General features: G+C 43.2%; 1 protein-coding gene across 6 annotated transcripts in view; it reads left to right on the top strand.

The window, feature by feature from the left end:
• LOC108751409 (nuclear receptor coactivator 6-like) overlaps positions 1-19,894 on the top strand; it is a 220,947-nt gene that overhangs the window by 578 nt on the left and 200,475 nt on the right. For 3 of the 6 annotated variants that reach the window (XM_018491591.1, XM_018491590.1, XM_018491592.1), the window contains exon 1: positions 1,412-3,749. In XM_018491591.1, coding sequence (XP_018347093.1) covers positions 2,152-3,749 — 1,598 coding nt within the window. In that variant the 5' untranslated portion in view covers positions 1,412-2,151. Of the gene's footprint in view, positions 1-169; positions 736-1,411; positions 3,750-19,894 lie in introns of those variants that run through there. The other 3 variants (XM_018491589.1, XM_018491588.1, XM_018491586.1) reach the window with 2 other exon arrangements.

Genomic DNA, 19,894 nt, shown 5'->3' with positions numbered 1-19,894 from the left:
GTGGTGGTGGTGGTAGTAATAGTAGTAGTAAAACATCAAGTAGTAGTGGTACGCGAGCCAGTGGGGAAATGATAGTGATGGTGGTGGTGGAAGAGTGCCGGTGGTGGTGGTCGTGATACTCGCTGCTGCTGCTGCTGCTGCTGCTGTGACGATGACACAGCGTCATAACACGACGTTCGTCCGTCCGTGCGCGATTTAACCCGAATCGTTACGCCAGCGGCGTAAAAGTGTTTTTTGTACGGTGTGCGCGTTCGCGCCATATTACCGATCGAGCCGCCGACTTGAGGCGACTTCAGCCGAGTCCGGCGCGATTAAACCCGCGTCGCGTACGCAGTCAGTGTCGAGGGAGATGGCACGTCGTTCGGCTGTGTTATCATCGTGAGTCCATGAGTCTCGCGCATTCGTCGGGATCGTTGTCGCGTGACCGTGCGAGGGTTCCCCCCCTTCCTCATCCTCTCCTCTCTCCTCCTCTCCACGGTTGTCGCCGAAAGGCGAGATATACCCAAGCAGTGTGCCGTTTTGCGTAATGACATAATTGAGTGCGCGCGCGCGCGCGCATGTTCGCGTCTTTGCGTTTGTTCGTTCGGCGGCGGAGTGCATTATAACGCGATTCGATCGAGAACGGAGTTATGTGTTGTGGCTGTGAGTAAAGCGCGGACCGTTGACACCGGTGACGTTGACACCGGTTACGGAGGTCGCCGGGTGCAGTTAACAAGTTCGAGAGAGACTCTCTCGGTAAGCGTAAAGCGAGTAACTCGGCGCGCTCCGAATTTCGAATTGTCCGTAGTGAATATAGTTGAATATAATCGCGGCGCAGTTCGGAGAATCTGCGGCTTCGGCCCGTCGATTATACATTTATACGTCGCGTCCGCGGACCGCGTCGCTCCGGCGGAGAGCGGAGCGGAGCGGAGCGGAGCGGAGCGGAGCGGAGCGGAGCAGAGCGGAGCGGAGCGGAGCGGAGCAGAGCGGAGCAAATAGGTGGCGGCAATTACGGGCCGTCACCTTGAGTCGCGAGCGAGACCTTTTGTGTGTGTGTGTGTGTGTGTGCGCGTGCGTGCGTGCGTGTGTGTATGTATGTGTATGTGTGCGCGCGCGCGTACGTACGTAAGGCTCTCTCTTTCTCTCTTGTCCGCTTGCTCCGAGACGTAATTCCCCGCCGATAAACAAGCGGCTCGCCTACGCGCGTCGGCCCGCCGGCTATGAGAGTTTCGAGTCAAGTTAGCAGCAGTCGCGACCTTGCTCGCCGTCGCTCGCCACCACCTCGTGCACGATCATGCTACGTAACGACTCGCCCGCGCGGCAAAAGGAATTGACGTGAAACGTCACTCGCGGAAGCGAGACTTTTGCAGGGGAGAGAAAGAGAGAGAGAGTGAGAGAGCGAGGGCGAGAGCGCGCGCGCGCGCACGAGAGAGAGAGAGAGAGGCGGAGGAAAACGTCAGCCGGCAGTCGGAGGCACCCGATGGTGCGGCGTTTCGAATTCCGATCGCGTTCGCGTGCGACGACGTGTCGCGAGCTGCGACATTTTGACGAGCGTCCGTCTATCCTCAGGAAAGGAGGCTGAGAGGAGAAGAAGGAGAAGAAAGGCGAGCCAACTGCGGGAGGGAAAACACATCGTCGGCGCGTCCCGCGCCATGCCCAGCAATCCCCGCCGCGTCAAGGAGGTTAGACGGCCATTGACCGGCACCGGCACCGGCACCGGCACCGGCGGCGAGCAGCGACAGCGTGTACTACGCGCGCCAAACACGCACCGAGTACGACGCGCGACGTAGGAGAGTCCAACCATTCCCGCCTTCCCGTTTTTCCACGTAGGAAGGAACATCTCCGTCCCCGAGGGGGGGTAAAGGAAATTCGATATTCGTCGTGCGACCGACGTAATATTATGTCGTGCTACGTGTTACGCCTCTACGCGGAGAGACGCAACGGTACGTACAGCAGGGACATCGGTGAGAGTGCGAGCATCCTTCTACGTGGACCTGCAGAAGGTTCATCGTTATTGTCGAGCGCGTGAGGAATCGTGAGCCGGCTCACAGAGGATGCGGCAGTACCCGCCGCCGGTGTCTTCACGTAGGCGAGCTACGTGCCACGTCGTGCCAGTGATGTCGTGGGTGTCGTCAGGGTCATCCGCCGCGCTGCTGGACCTGGACCTGGACCATGGCCGGCAAGCCTGAGCAGCCGTCCACGCTTCCTGCTCCCCCGAGTCACGGCCATCAGCATCATCAACAGGCGTTGCAGCAGCAGCAGCAGCAGCAGCAACAGCAACAACAACAATTACTACAACTACAACAGCAGCAGCAGCAGCAGCAGCAACAATCGCATCATCCGCAGCAGCAATCTATACAGCAGAACAGCGTTCTGGTCTACGTGTCGGGGGAGAACTTTGCGTACGCCACGGCGGTGGGTCAGAATGTCGCCGCGACCGCTGCTGCCGCTATCGCGGTCGGTTATCAGTCACAACCGCAGCAGCAGCCGCAGCAGCAGCAGCAGCAGCATCATCAGCATCAGCAACAGCAACAGCAGCAACAGACGACGACGCAGTACACCGGTATCCTACAGGCTCCGCAGGTGGCGACGGCGCAGGCGGTTACGACGACCTTTCCCGCCAAAACCGCCGTATATTGCGCCGACGATAGCAACGTAGGGAACAACGTCATCACCACCACCACCACCACCCCCGCGATCGGCTGTTGCCGTCTGAAGCCGTCACTCGAAACAACGACGACGACGACGACGACGGCGACGGTGGTGAATCCCGGGACGGATGGAAGCGAGTCCAGGCATACTTCTTCTCTGGCGAACAATGAGGACGAAGAGGATTACGCGATGCTGTATCGACAGGCCAACCTGGGGCATTCGACGACAGTGTGCGCCACGGCGACGACGACGACGGATATAATGACGCGCGTCGCGACGTCGCGCGGTAACAAACGCCCGTCGAAGAAGGGAGAACGCTCCTCGACGGCGAACGGTCTTGGGAGTAATAACAATCCGATGGTGTCCGGCGTGAAGACGTATCAGAGCGCACGGCTCCAGCAGCACGGTGGTGACGCGTATTCCGCGAGGATGACCGGCGAATACAGTCCTGCGACGAACAGTAATAGTATCGTCGTGCGATCGAATCCGAGCGACGTTGGTATTCTCGGTGGTGAGGACGACTGTGTCGTCGCGTATGGTACATCGACTACCGCCGGTGACGGTAGTAACGGGATCGCGCTTCAAAACGTCGCTGAGCAACAGGCTGCGACGAGCGTAGATGACAAGAGCGGGCAGCAAGACGGTTTCGATAATCAGCAGCAGCAGGCCACCTCTTCGGCGCCGACGGTGGTCAGTGTTGGTGACGGTAGTGGTGCTGGTGTCGCGACCGCCGGCTGCGACTCGGTCAGGTCCGACGAGTCATCGACGACGACCTACAGCAGCCTCAGTAGTCCTGACGAGAGTCAGAGTCATCAGCCGGGACTGCAGCACGACGGTAGTGGCGTGCCGGCGAGTAATAATCATCCTGGCGGTGGTAGTGCGTGTGCGCAGCAGGCTGCGCGGCCGTCGCGTGTCAACGGTAGTAACAATGGTAGTAACGTGCAGCATAACGCAGTGTTGACTATGAACGGCAGTGCAGTGGTTACGCAGCAGCAGCAGCAGCAGCAACAGCAGCAACAGCAACAGCAGCAGCAGCAGCAGCAGCAACAACCCTCTGCGATCACCGTGCCACGTGGGTGGAAAAGGATATGCACCAACGGGGTCATCATTTACATCAGGTGAGTTCTCCATGTTGTTTGTTATCACTTATCAGTGGTTCTCGATTTACCTCCAGCGAGAGATTCGATATTTCAATGCTGTTCACGTAGAAAACGAGCAAAGAGGAAAAAATAACTGATGATGTAATTGATAAGTCTCATTGCGCAAGACTATACTATACGTTTATTTATATTGATAGGAAATTAATTTCGTGTAGAAAATTAATTTATCTTTCATAATAATTTTTTTTATAATTTATGATTTTAAAAGATTAAAAAAAAAAATGTTTGTTTAAAATTTTCTCAAATTCTCTCGATTGTTTTTCAACGTTAGTACTCTGGCGACGACGCAGGTCGATAATCACTGGTTTAATGTTTGCGCAACGCACATGTGCCCAAAACGTAGCGTCGATTTCTTGGAACAAAAAATTCCACGATGCCCTCGAGATGCCCACGCCATGACCCTATTTCTTCTCCGTCTCACGAAAATCACTTGAACGTACAAAGTTAATTCTCGAGCGAGTCACATTAGCGAGCGCTTTTAATTCGTCGGCTTAAATGGAGTTGACCGACAGCTCGAGGCATCAAATCGAAATTAAAACGCACGTAGCCTTCGTTTTGCTAATGGAATTAAACTACGTCCAGTTTAAACGTACTATCAGGCGCGGTGTACGAAACGCGAGCATCGAGTGTAATCTGGTGTTTCTCGAAAATTGATTTATAGAAATTTAAACAGCGAATTGTACGTACGCCGTAACGTGAAACATATTTCACTTCAAAGTTAATTCGTTCAAAAATAAATGAAAGAACTTTACGGCGATTTTTTGGATTCTTCAATAAAAATTTTTCAAATCCTACTAATACACATTTTTTTCAGAAATACGATACTTTTTTTCTTTAAAATTCTAAATAGCGTTTTGGCAGTTCTCTGTCGAAAAATATAATTCGTATATATTCTGATTGGAATAAAAAAAGCTGTGATGAATTTTTCTGTAACGGAAATGGCTTGTGTCTTTGGATCCTCGTTTCTTCTCTACTCTCTAAATTTTTTAGGGTAAAATCTCAGTCAAGAGGAGTGAAAATTACTCCAGTCGATAGTGAAAATACTGCTATTCGGGATGGAGTGACATTTCACTTTCGTAAAGATAAATGTTTAACCATAATAAATGTTTCATTCTTTTGGAGTCTTCCTTCTTTAGTCAAAATGACCTTAGTACAAAAGCAGGAGTCTTAATTTAAAAAAAATATTTAAACTTAATTACGGGGTCTTAATTAAAAAAAAATATTTAAGCTTACGTAAGGTAAGTCTTGTTTGTGTTTTATCTTTTTTATAAAAGAAGATATTTTTATGTAATGTTCGCTATTCTTGCTTGGCATGTGTTTGCATTGTTTCCAAATTTATTCTCTAATTATACAAACGAAAAGATTCACTTCACGATACAGAGTGAAAAAATTCATTATATGAACGAAAAGTCACTCCAACTCGAGCGATTCGGTAATAACTTCATTTTTCGAGTGAAATTATTTTACTCCAAAAAATTTTGATTTACACACTTAAGGATAATTAGAATAATAAAATTCTCCGGAATGAATTACGTTAAAAATGGGAATTTTTGTAAATATATATATATATATATATAAATTTAAAAATAATGTTAAAAAACTGCACGATAAAATTACGACGTTTTCAATCATTGAATGTTCTCGGAGGCAATCGAAACGCGGAACGCTCCGAGCGGAAGTGACGTATTATTTGTTTCATTTCACGCTTGTGCACGCGGCGTCTCGAAAATAGCACGCAGCTCTTCGAGGGCGCACTCCATCATCCAAGTTTAGATTCAGTCAGCTGTTCGTACAGATCTCGAGAAGGACTACGAGGGCGTTTGAAGCCCTTCGATTCTTTGTAATCCGATCGTGTAAAAAAAAAAAAAAAAAAAAATACGACTTTTGGGCGTCCGGGGTTTCGACTTTATATTGTCTCCCTCGACCGTCTTCCCGTCGTGTGGAAAGCATGGTGGCCCTTTTTCCTCGGTCCTTATTGTACTTTTACGGTTCCTTTGAAACATCAGTTGGAGGTTGCTTTCATCTTTCGTCGCTACTCTGATTTTTTGTTTTTCTTTATCATGATGCCTTTACCTGTGTATTCAGTATAATTTTTTTGGCCTGGGATACGTTCGCTCATAATGTACATTAATGAATGCTCTTTGTTGATAAAAGATATTGACGTGTAAATGATATCGTAAATATTACTTCCAGTAGAAATACAAGGGAAAATAAATTTAAATAATAATAAAATTAGAAACGATATTGTAACTATTTTGAAGAAAAAAATAATTGCATGTTAACGAAGTTAAGTAACAAAGACCAAATGTCAGAACTATTCGGACTTGATATCAATTAATTTTATTTTTTCTCTCTCTTTTTGAAAAAATAAATATCTTTTTTTCTATCAGGATCGACTCTAGTTCTTGTCGTAACGTTAGGTGTGAAGTTAGAATTTTTTAAATGTTATTTTAATAATGTTTTAAATGTCGGACATTTTTTTTTATAAACATAAAACTTTTACATTCTTTGAAAGGAAGCCAGAATTCTAATCAGAACTCTCGGGGGTGCTAACTTCACATACCCGAGATAGATTTATCGACTTCAAAAGATATTTATCCGTTTATATAAATTAATCTCTTCGATGCTTGAAATTGCGTTGGAAGACATCGCGTCCCGCATTACGAAGATTAGGCGACATAAGCGATTTTCCTTGCGAGAAAGGAAGAGGCGTGATTGGTAGACAGATTTATCCTCGACGATCGTGTAATATGATTTAAGGGATCAGCTGCGAGAGGAGGCAACCTTTTCCTTTGTGCGGCGAGAAAGGCGGCAACTGATTCCTGGGAGTCCTACGAGAAACGCAAAAAGGGCAACGCCTCGTGGCGTAACCGTAAAGCGTAGGAGATCTGACCTGGTCCGTCTGTCCCAAAACCTCCTCGTTAAAACGATCCTTTCCGGGCTGGCAAGAGTCACGCTTTAAACGACGTTTAAAGGGCCTGAACAAACAATACTCGGCCTTAAACGGGTCCGACTAGCTCGACCTAAAAAAAAAGTCCATCCGTCCCGAGATCCGTCCCGAGATCCGTCCGATCTGCTACACTTCTCTTTAGTATATTGTCCGAGATATACAGATTTCTTTCGCGTAATTTTTTCGCTGTTTTTCTTCCATACGATTAACTGTTAAATGCCACACTACGAGAACACAATCGGCTATATAATATATCAATTCAATTTGATTGCTCGTAATTTTCATAAAACTGAACATATTCGAACAAATTTTCTTTTTAATTGTACCGCTGTACATTAAGGGACTTAACAGTACCAGGCAAATGTATGTATATCTTTATTAATAACAAAGTTATACTAAAGAAAGTCTACTATATATACTCGAAAAGGTGATTTTTCGAAGATCCAATTTTTCATTTGGTGGTTAACTTGCTTGTTAATATTAGGCTTAACCTAATAATAATGTAAACATTATATTTTTCTATCTCTGGCTATTCACTAAACTGATAGTTTTGTAGTGAATAATTGTTAAAGTTATCATTACAAAGTCATTAGTTTAATGATTAACCGTAGCTAGAGAAACAACACAATTTTTATAGTATCGTCATCAAGTTAAATGAGGTTAACTACCTCATTTAAGTAAGTTAACCAAGTTGAAACAATGAAAAACTGGGTCTGTGAGTTAAATGTGAAAAATATATTGTAATAGAGTTAACGTAGAAAATAAAAGAGAAGTAAGTTGTGTACAGAGAATAAAAAGGTAGGTTGCGCATACGTATAGAGTCAGGGGTATAGAACTGAAGGTAAAATATATGTTTAGCCAAGTCGATAAAATGGAGTGTATGTGTATAACTTAATTGACGGAAAAACGATGAAGAATATTAGCTCTAGATCAATTATTATACAGGATTTGCTGAGCGCTATCGCGAGGCATCTCGTCGTGTATCTATTGATTGCGAGGCTTCAGCTGAGGTCGCCGACATTTCTTGTTGCAAGGTAGGTTTCTCGCGAGATTCCGGCGTCATCGATCCCGAGGAATATACACTGTATATCGTGAAACGTAGGGAACGGACGGGTTCTCTCGCGTACGTAGGAAACGGAGAAGGAAGCCGAGCATACAAGCAGCAGGAAGGGGGAAAAGAGAGGGAGGGAGAGAGGAATTTCGTTGAATCGCGCGCGATCATTGATTTACGGTGGTACCTCGTAAATACCGTCGGTGATGTACGATCGTGACCGCACACTCTCGGTCCGCACACCGCCACGAGTCTCGTATCCTTCTTTCTTCCTTCCCTCTTCCCCGCCGAGCGTCTTTTTCCCTCGTTCTTTGCCACCGACATTTCCTTTGCGGACGAGTCTCTACTTGATTTATAATACGTATTGGTCCCTTGTCTCTCGCACCGTACATGCCTCCTAGAGAATCCTTGGATTCCGCTGACCATCCTTCCTCGTGACCGCTCTCCTATCATGCCATTCCGCCCCCTTTGACACCACTGAGAGAACCACAACGAATTTTTTTTTTTCAATCTTTTTCTTTCCCTTTTTCCTTTAGTCGCACATTATCTGCCGTCCATTGTGTCGGTTTCTAAATATGTAGGTCGCCGTTCATCCGGAACAAAATAGCGATGGTATTCTTATTGAATCTTATGATTTGTTACGTTTTGCTTAAGGTTTTTACCTTTTGGTCACGTGAAAAACACGAAACGTGAGACAGATTTAACCTTCGGGGATTTAATCGGAATTCTTTCAGTTGTTATTATTCTCGCAAATTGCTCTGAATATTCATTAGGAACACTTATTCAAAGGATCCACTGTAGGTCTCTGTTTTTTGTAATTGAATTGAAGTGTACACTTTTGGAATTTAAAATGAAATATGTTTGATATTTAGCGAAAGCGAGAAGAAGAGTTTTAGTGCAGTTTAGTGCAGGAATAAAAAACAAACCTCTTGTCTTCATTGAATGAGGATCAAAACTAATTCTAACAAGGATGTACATATTATTGGCATTTTCATCGAATTTATTGAAAACAAAAAAAAAAGGAAAAAAAAAGAAAAAAGAAACAAATTGATAGCGCAATATTCTTAACCTTAAAACGTTGAAAATAAGTTCAAGTATTCATATATTGGATTTCTTATTGATCTTTCTTAGAAAAAATAAAATTATTTCTCTCGCAATCCCTCAGTCACATTCCAATGTAGTATTCTCATCTCAGGATTAAAATTCAGATTTTCACGCGTGCTCAAAATCGCGAATGTATTGGTACCGTGTAAAAGAATGAGAGAGAGAGAGGTCGAGGGGATCACGGATTTCGGGGGGAGGTAGTTTAGTAGGAAAGAGAAAGAGAGGAGAGCACACAGAACAGAATGAGCGATAGTTGCGCAACCACACCTCCGCTGCCGCCGCCGAGCGGCGATTACGCAAACGTGATAATTAATTGCCAGTGTTCTCTGTTTAATGACTCGTCAAGTCGTTCGCTAAACACGCCAAATTGCCGCGACGTCACGAAAATCGCTATACAGGTGCATCGTTGCGTGTCGAAACTGTTAATCCGACGCGACGACTTGCGTAACCGCGAAGCTCTTTTTCTTGTTATCACTGCGACGATCTGCGTGGATCAATGTATAGATGTGAACAAGTCCGACATTTTGATGTCAATGAGAGTTTAGTGACAAAAAAGAACGACAAATGTTACATTATATTTAGAAAATCATTTTATTATTGGAGAATAATAATAATTGTCTTTATTTACATTTCACACGTTACAGTCATTTATTTATTATTAATAATGTTTGTATTATTCAAGACACAGATGTATACTTTTTCGAATTTCATAGATCCATTTAAATTTACTTGGAATCTGTGAAGTTAGCACGACGTTCTATTAATATAAAAAAGATAACAACAGTTTCAGTAATTCTCTCTCTCTCTCTCTCTCTCTCTCTCTCTCTCTCTCTCTCTTCATAGCTCTACAATTTTTTATAAAAATAGAAAAGTTTCACATTTTTATACTAAAAAAAAAAAGAAGAAAATTAATACGCCATATTTTCAATTTCGTATTAGAATGTTGTGCTAACTCTACAGGTCCGTTCAGCTTTATTTAGTCACATATAACATTTACATCGATATCTCAATTCTTAGCACAGAATTTTGTACAACCGGAATTTTAGTTGCGTCCATAGAAGCGATAATCGTGGTCAAAGTCAATCTGATAAGAAGGTCACATGTGCTCAACGTATACATATACATGGTAGTTACTGTTGAAACTGCCTTGGGAAAATCTGAGACGTAGTCGGTTTTTCGAAGAATATACTCTAGAAGGATGTGTGGTCTTGTAAGACGAGACCCAGAGAAATGAGAAACGCGATCGATCCAGGCTTTTCTTTACAGTGAATGCTAGGATATGTGTCTCCCACTGTGTTCGATCATTCCGTCCTTTGTTTCTCTATCTTTAACGATCCATCACTTTCTCTTCCTCTGTCTCTTGTTAGTTGATTTTTTTTTTTTTTTTTTTTTTAATTTCGACCCTACGAGTTTCGTTTCGATTTTCGCGAATGTATCGGAATTGGAAAATTCTAGCATACGTCACTCAATCATACGATGGAAATTCGCGATTTCAGCACAATTTGCAAGTCGCATTGCAACGTGTAGGATTCTAGCAGGACTAGCAAACTCAATTTAAACAATTCTAATTCTGGTTCAGTTATTCGATATATACTGAGGATTTTTTTTGGCAAACAGCTGTGGGCATCGGAAACCATTTCACTTTGTACGACATTCCGTTATGCGGCATGGATGATCGCGAAAGATTGAAAATTGGCAAATTTGTAATCTATGTCAAGATAGTAAGTAATAGATTCGATTATGTAAAGGTAGTGCAAAACATCAAGGTACAAGAAACATGATACCGAAAAAAAAAAGAAAAAATATTTAATAACACAAAGTTGTGAAATTATTACATTGTAAGTTATTCAATTATATTTACATGAAAAATTTAATCGAATACATTTGATATAAAGAAAATTAATTCTGCATGGAGTAAACGTTTACTTAGAAAAATGGCCAACTGCCATGGATGCCGAACGCGATTTCCGGTATTTTATTTAAGCGAGGGAAATGTAACATTGATAAATGCCGACACTCAGAAATTGGTAATTGCCAGCTAAGCATCCATGGCACTTGGCCACTCGATTTACGTCAGTGAAGAATTCATGATATTCTGGTCGCGAGAAATGCGAGTTTTCCACCTAGCCTAGAGTCACTTGCCTTTGATTGAGATATTAATAAAGTTAAGTAGAGATACCGTTTTGTCACGCTCGCGCGCGCGCGCGCGCGCGCGGTGGTTAGGGATTCTTCGCAGGTTATAAATCCTGCGTGATCGTCAATCGCAACTTGACGCCACAAATAACGCTCAGTCGCCGACCGACACGGTATTTTCGTCAAAGCCTTGGATCACTTTCAACGTATTCAGTATTGAGTAATGGGCTAATTATAGTTTTCACTTGTTCCGAAACTCTGGCAGAAATCGACAGAATTTACGTACGCCGATTCGCGCGAAGCCGAAATTTATTCAGAAATTATTTCTCCCCAGTTAATCCGCGCAATTGCTATTTTAATGACGCCGATTTCTCTTCGATCTTTCTCTTCGATCAATATTCAATCAACCGCGTTATCTTAATCAATTAATAACTTATCGATTGATAATTCATCGCCGTTAACGTAATTTGATAATTCCTCTATACTCGTATTTTAATTTTTAAATGTAGAACATCGCATTAATTTAAGTAATTGTTTTTAATCAGCAGCTCGACGTTTTATTATGTTGATTGCCGATCAATGGGAAGTGCCGCATTCGTTTTTCATTCTTTCGTTTCCTTTCTTACAATCGAGAGCGCGATAGCCTTTCCCACGTACGGATGTCGACGGACATCTTTTTCAGACGCGCTTTATATATCTCTTTTTGGTTTCCTGTCGTTGAGGATCTACGCGGTTGAAGAACGTGTACGCGGAACGTAATTTATAGCGGTGCTGATTGTACGCGGTACGGCGCCGCGTGGCGTGTTTCCGAGCCGATACCATCGGAAATACGCACCTGGCCGTGTTCGAAGTACCTACACGGCACTACGTAGCGCTACGTCTCTCGCTGTGTATGATTAAACAAAGACACACCGTACGCGCTGCGCCGCGACGAGCTTTCGTTAAACATTTGAAAAATCTGTGTTCGTTCGCGATTACTCGCGAAAATATTTTCCACGGCAGCATTATTGCTCCGACGCGCGAACTCTTTATACGCCATTGCACGATGTTTAATCAGCGTGTGCTAGCGATGGAACTTGCTTATACAGGCACGCACATTTTATACGTAACACATCGATACGGAAGAAAAATGTAAATTACGTGAACGGAATCCCGTGAAATAAGTAGACGCAGGAATGGGCGTGGGAAATAATAAATTTTCACTTGCGTGCGAGAAAGTTATCGAACGGAACGCAAAGCGTTTGTGTTAATAACATTATTAATGGTGCACGGTGTTGAAACTCTCATTCAATAATTCGACGGCAACTAAAAGTTGTAAAAGTGATTGACAGATCGCAAGATCAATATTTATCAGAAATATCCCGTCTTGCGATTAAACGTTAACAATCTTTAAATGTAATCCAGACGGATTGTAAGTAACATTGTCGCACGTCCCTGTTTTATTGTACAATGGATCTCGTCGCATTATTGCGAGTTTATGCAACGCACAAGAGCAGGACAATATCGCCATTGAACGTCTGTTATCGCGATCCTCCCCACCGACGGCAAAACTCGATTTGATCTTGAATTGTCGCTATCATCGATCCACGGCAATTTCGCGCGTCATGCGAGCATTATTATTGTACGCTCGGAACTAAATTAAGCGCGTAGGAGCAAAGGTAATTTGTGCTGATAACGAGCCACCCACGTAAGCGCATTGAATGAACGAGCAAGTAGCTTAGCTCGCACTGCGCGACTACCGCCGATCTCTCGTTTCCTTGTTCGTATTAATTCCGGGGGCAAACAACGATAGAAACCTATTATTGTTCCCGTAATGTCGTATCGATTTAACCGTCTCTATCTCTCTGTCCCCGCCGCTCCTCCTCTCTTTCGCTCTCAGATGCGCAACAGGGATTATATTTCGACCCTGCCGATCCCGGAAATTAATATTCTCCGACCGCGAATAATACGTGTATCGCGGATTATCATCTCTCTTAACTGTATTCGCGCGCGCGCGCGCGCGCGGGTTTCCGCGGAATTAATTTTAAACGGCGCTTGATATAACGTCCGCGCGATCCTTTACATTCGAACTATTCGCAGAGCCATTCCGCCGGATTCATAAAACTTTCACGGTCCGCTCGTGGGAGCTCGTGGGAGCTCGCGAGAGGCGAAGTCTGAGGGCGAGGGTACGTTTAATTGTAAGGTTCGCACGGCGATGAAACACACGTTGAACCTTTTCATAATCCCCTCTCCTCTTCCCTCTCTTATACAAATTTATCGTCGTCCCGCTCTTAATGTCGTACGTTTATGCGCTCGCGCTTATCACGAATGAAGTGTTTGAAGCGAGAGAACGTTTAGCGAAAAAAGAGAAAGGAGGACCACGATCTATCTTGTCTTTCTGAAGTTAACGTCGTTAGTGAGTACATCCCCGCAAATCGAAGCGGTAAATTCGCGAGGCACGTTTAGGTACACGCCAGACAGACGTGGTTTAAATATATTCCTCGTCGACCCCACGCCAACATGGCAGCCACTCCTCGTCCTTGTTTCTTCGATGTTAACTGGCTTTGCTTAATTTATGAACCTTACGGATATAAAAGCCCCCGGCGCGCGTCTGGAGTGCGCTTATCGCGCGATAAGGCACGACGTATTCTGCTTGCTTCCTACTTCTACGATTAACTTGGGCAACGGTGCCGATGCTAATCTTTTTAATTTGTTTTCTTGGAAAAGAAGCACTTTTGCGTCAGCGCAGCGTGAAAAGTGGAGCTAACAGCGGCACGAAATGAGAAACGTAATTATCACATCGTCGAAAATCAGCTACTGACGCAAATCAGTAATCTACGAGCTCTCGAATATATAACATTATTTCATTTATTTCGCCTACGTTTTCTATCTGCTCGTTTGATTTCCTTTTTTTTTTTGTTGTTACACTCGTAATTTCTACAATTTGTAATCTTGTTTGAGAGATTTGTTATTTATTCGATATTGCAAGGTGTGATGAAAAATAACGTAAAGTCGTATCGCACAGCAAAAAATTTATTGCGCGTTAATTTTTTCATGAATAAATAATGGACATTATTCGCGATGAAAATAATATATTAATATGTCGCAGTTAGCAATAAATATAATATGAAATTGTTGTTTTTCATTTTTTTTTTTCCAATATATTTCTTATTAAGAATTTGTTTAATCAATTTTTTAATAATGTAATATTGTATAATGAGTTGGATTAACATTTTTATATTTTGTTGGAACGATGGTATCGATGCATATTATGTCCCGTTATCATACAAGTGTCACATTTGTAATTTTAGAAAGTTATCTCATTTGTGAGTCATACGATATGATAATACGATATGGCAAGCTATTCTGTCAATAGGAATATTTGTCATTAAATTTGACATATTTTTCGTGCGTTATCTCTATTTACAGGTAGCAAGCTACATCGTTTATCTATGAATAGAAATATCTTTATCTGAAATTATCTAAAATTATCGTAGCCAATTCGTATAGCCAACGGTACGTATATCGTTCCATCATTATTAGTTGCATGTTTCCTGTAAAAAGTAAAATTTTTTTTTATTTCAGAAATAAAGTGTATTTGTAACGATGTGATAAAATGTATGAAAAGAGTAGAACATCCTTTTGGGAACTCTTATAAAGTCGAGTAGCCTTGGCAAAGACTGCTGAATAAAAGCAGTCGCTCGCGTTGTCTAATAATGGGTAAGTGAACTTTAAGAATGTATATCAGTCGAGAATAACACGCTATCAACGTTCTTTTCCGTACAATGTGATTGCCCGCGTATATGTTTATTTGCTCGAAAATTAAAGTCTCACGCGACGGTGCGGCGCGAATTTATTTTACACACACAACACAACACACACACACACACACACACACACACACACGTGGGTGTTGAACGCACGTATGGTAAATCGTAGCGTGTAAATCGCTTTCATAACTCGTAATCGAATTGCCCAATGTGAAAGTCGAACGAGGCAACTGCACCTCGATTTCTTTTACTTCCAGGTAGAGTTCAATTTAGTCTCAATTGCCGTGAAGTATATCTCCGCCTTTCTCCTCCAGCGTTTCGACCATCGCGCACGGCGGTGAACGTCGGGAGAGATTGCACTTGTATCGCATCGCATAAATTTTATTCCTAGCAGGTCCGAGCAGCTCGCGTTCTCGCTCCACCGTGTTTCCGCAAAGTTGCAAAATACAGCTGCCTAATTAACTCGAAGGTTTCCGATCGTTATTTAACGCGCGATAAAACTTTGTGCGCCGTTAATGAGAGCTCGTATACACGCTGCTCCGAATTCGCATTACTGCTTGTCAATTTTTCGACAAACATATTTTTGATATCAAGTGTGAAGGAGCAAGTGTGAAGGATTTTTTTTTTATACACACACACACATTTTTCTGTACATAATAGAGAGAACACGGTTGTCGTACTTATTCTGATTCTTTTTTCGTTCAACGTACATTCCCGACCGATATTTAACATTTCCGACGACGTAATGATGGAACGTGCCGAGTAAAGTTGCTAATAAAAGAGGAAAATACATTGTGAGTTAGTCATACCTACTTTTTTTATTGCCCAGTCTATTTGTGGCTGTCGGCGAGCGCTATTTACTAAAGGTATACGAGGAGGGATAACGTTATTTAATAATCTGGAATAACTATGTAAAACTTTGCCACCGGCTCTTGTTGGTTCTCTTGCTAAAACTTTTTCTCCCCCTCGTCGCGGTGGCGATGGGCGTACTTTTTCTTTTTTTCTTCGCCGCAGTTTTCTTAAACTTTCGACGCGCGCGCGTGTACGACATTTTTGAGCAATAAGAAGTTTGTCGCCGACTCACGCACAGCCGACTGGAAAAAAAAAGCCGTGCTTCGAAGCGAAACTATTGAAGCGGTCGATTATCTCGAATAACTGCGTCATTGCTGAATGCCGTCAAATTTATAATATCACAAAAATATTATTTTACTATAAAGTTTCATATTTATTGACGCGCGACCGTGTGTATATATATATATATCTAAGAATAGCATATGCGCTTGCCGTGATTATAATTAGCATATTCATTACTCGAGTCTTCCTGACACGAACAATCGCTTAATTGATGCAATCGCATTAACATAAAACATTTAGCAAATTCTTTTATATTAATGCGGATCCAAGCGCAAAGGTTAGGTTCTACATTGAGCAGAAGAAAAGCAGCTTTGCAATTGTAAAAATCTTTAATATGACTGCTCTTAGTTTCTCACTGGATCTAAATGTACAAACCAATTACATTAAACGATCTTACAACAAAGTTACAAAGCTACACTTTTTCTGGATGAACGCAGCTAAATAAAGGATGACTATTTTAATCGATTATTAAAAAAAAAAAAACACTTTTTTTTTTCGAATACAACGACAATTTTTTATTTCCTCGATATAAAGTAAGGTAGAAGTTTGTCGAATCCCAAGTCGTTCCTCGTTTAAATCTCGAATGGAATTCATTCGTTCGTTCGTCGCCGAAGTCGGGAAGGGAAAACTACGATCGCCCGAATGTAATTGGCGCGGCGGACCGACTTTGCCTCTTAATGCGCTCTCTGTAGTATTTTGATGCCGGGTAGGCATCCCACGTGAAAGTGGGGGGAAAAAAAAAGACTGAGAGAAAAAAAAGAGAGAATGGAAGAGACGACGACGAGGATGGATATCGGCTTGCTGTGAGCGAAAAGGGGAAGCTGCGCCCGGGATATGCGAGGCGAGGGCGGAATAGAGCCGGAACGAAAAAAATACGTCGTAAAGCCGGATTAATCCGCGCGCTGGTCGCGCCGCCGCCGCCGCCGCCGACGCCGCCAGAGCTCATTGATTGCATGGAATCCACCATGGAGAGAGAGAGAAAGAGAGATGAGGGCTTCCTGCTTTTCTATTGTCACACACGCGGCGAGAGACACCGCGCTGGCGCGTTTTCTGCCTACGGATAAATTGGCAAGTGCGCGCCTCCCGCGTGTAATCAATAGGCGGATCGCTTTTGTGCGGGAGTGAGCGCAAGGTCGCGGACCGGGATGCCGTTCGCGTGCGGTGTCGCGCAGATTTATTTCTATTTCTATGTTAAATCGAGATGACGGGACTGATTAAACAATGTATTATTACGTTTGAAATTTTTCGGAAATAGATTTAATTCTATAAATATATATATATATATTGTATATATATAAGTATATAAATGAATGTAAACACGTTTTAACGACTATATCGATTATCCATTGAATTTATTTCGGTATTCGAATCGTGAGGTCGTTTATAATACATACTTATTAAAATGTAACAGTCCTAATTGTTTAATACAACAGTCCCATATCACATGGGAAAATATCAATGTATTACAATCTGTTACAAAATATTATTAAATAAAATTTAAGATTACAGCGGTCAGTAACAAGAGATTGAAGTATTTAATATGATAATGATAAAAAGTAGTACTTCAAGCTAAAATCGAAAGAAGGACAATTTTATCTTTAATAGAATCTGACGATTTTAAATAGGAATTATAAATTAAGGCACATTAAAAGAGACGTAAAATTCCTAAAGATCGGAAGCAGGTGAAAAGATTTAACTCGAGTAGAATTTTGCGGTTCCATAAATAAAAGTTATAATAGATTAAATAATATCAAAAAGAGATTTATCAGAGTATTATTTTAAGTATAAAATTTCGACTCGTGTACGTAGTAGATGTAATTTAATTTCTATATATATATATATACCGTTACTCTCTGGAATTCATCTTAATGTTAACTCTGGCAACTTTAAGCGGAACGCATATATGATGAACACGACATGATAAACGGCGAACCGAGAGAGAAGACTAATAAGCCGATTAAGATGAGTTTCAACGCCACGTCATTGTTTACGGTGCATCATTCCGACACTGCGTGTTGGCGTCGACGCTCCCGCGCATTCCAACAACTAAATGTCACCGCGGGCTACGGGCGCATAAAGATCGTAAGTGCACAGCGCGGAAGAGTGAGCAAGCGTTTCTCAGTTTCTCTAGCGCGATCCGTGCCAAGTCTTCAATAATATACGCGGAACCGCGAGCCACGTACATACATTTCTCACGGGCTCTCCCAGGCTCTGGTGCAGGCTCGTCGATACGGCGTCGCCACGTGCGTCGAAACGGTCGAAACGTTCGCAGCCGCCCCGAGGCAATCCGATTTCGCCGCTCCGCGACACTCCGCGTTGTCCAGCGCTGAATCTCGCGGTCTTGCGCGGTCGCTTATCGATCGTTTCACATCACGCACGAGGGGGGAGGGGGGAATTTGCCGGCCGTTCGACCGACGGAGTGACGTTCAATCGCGTTTGTGATTTTTTTTTCCGCACTTTTAAACCCGCAGTGTTTCTCGTCGTGTTGTTTCGCGACGAGGACACAATCGCGCGTCCCGCGAAACAAACGCGTCGTTTCGATACGCGCGTTGCATTTGCTTCGACCGAGCGCATTCACTCGCGCGCAACGTCGAAGCGACAGCCTGCGCCGATGGGAGATTACATTTTCGTGGCTGTGTAATACACATTGCAGTCTTCTTATCGATCGACCATGGAGATATGGGCTGCCCTTAAACTGTCCCTCGTCTGTTTTTTAACAGCTGAACTCTTCGTTAATCGGAGATTCGTAATGTCGGAGGAGAATATGTATTCGGGGTGCATCGATAGTTTTTGAACGATTAACAATTTCAATGAAGGGACTCGTCAATTGAGTCTCGTAGAAACTGAATTTATCGGTTAATCTTTCAAGGGATTTTGATAGAATGTTATTACGTTTACTTACTGTACCAAAGCTGCCACGAAATTGGAAATCAAGAAGAAGGGAATTTTGTGGAAAATAAAAATTCTCTTGGCTTTAAAGAAATCTGACATTATGTATATACATCGCACTCTTACGTAGTTTTGGAATATTACCTAACTTAATTAAATCGAAGGTTAATTAAATGGAAACGACAGCGATTTATATGCGATTTATTGCTATATTATAAATTGTGCTCTCGATGAAGTATTTGACGACTTCGAAATTCAGGATGGAAATGTAAACAAAATTTGCAAATATTGAAAAATTGGGGAAAAGTGAAGGAAATCTTGTCTGGAGCTCAGGTTATTGAAATTTTCGGAATGCGTGACACAACCCTGCGAGCCGCGGTCTTTTTGCCATTTTCTCACGTCAAGCGCTAGTCGATACTTTTCAGCTGGCTTATCTTGCATGGTGACAGTTAGTTCTGTTTCGTTTAACCGCCGACATACGCGATACTGGAGATTCATGCACACGCGCGCGTCACGCAACGCTGCCTTGAAATTTTACGCGCTGCTTCGTTCCTGCGCTTAAATCGTACGATCCGTATCGCGCTTAAGCCTTTAATAAGATCGGCAGATTGCACACCTCTAACACGTGATAAGTTCCAAGTATCTCCGCGAATAACGCTCCGTTTAAATACCTCGTTTTCCGCCGAGCGGAACCGCCTTGCTCCCTCGCGTCACGCATCGCGATCTGTGCACCAAGATACAATATAGATCCGCGCTTAAAAATAGATAAAGCGACTCGCGGTGATTCAAGCGATGTAGGTCGCACGCAACGCACGCCTCTGTCTATCATCCTCTATCTCTCACCAAGTCTCACCAGTCTCACCTCGTCGGTCGAGTACGCTCGTACTGTACGAGCAAAGCCGAGGCTTCGAATAATAATATCGTCATTAAGTTCGCGCTGTGCGCTGCTGCGGAGCCTCGGATTCGCAATCGAGCGTGCTCGTTAATTAAATGCGAAGCGCAATTCTGAAAGCTGTGTAAAATTAACTTCGATGCGGAAAGACGAAAATACTTTTCATGTAATCGCGCACGAATATGTGCATATATATCACTG

Source organism: Trachymyrmex septentrionalis, unplaced genomic scaffold (genome assembly GCF_001594115.1).
Source record: "Trachymyrmex septentrionalis isolate Tsep2-gDNA-1 unplaced genomic scaffold, Tsep1.0 scaffold44, whole genome shotgun sequence".
NCBI lineage: Eukaryota > Metazoa > Arthropoda > Insecta > Hymenoptera > Formicidae > Trachymyrmex > Trachymyrmex septentrionalis.
The sequence above is the reverse complement of the archived record's forward strand: the minus strand, read 5'-3'. Positions and strand labels throughout refer to the sequence as shown.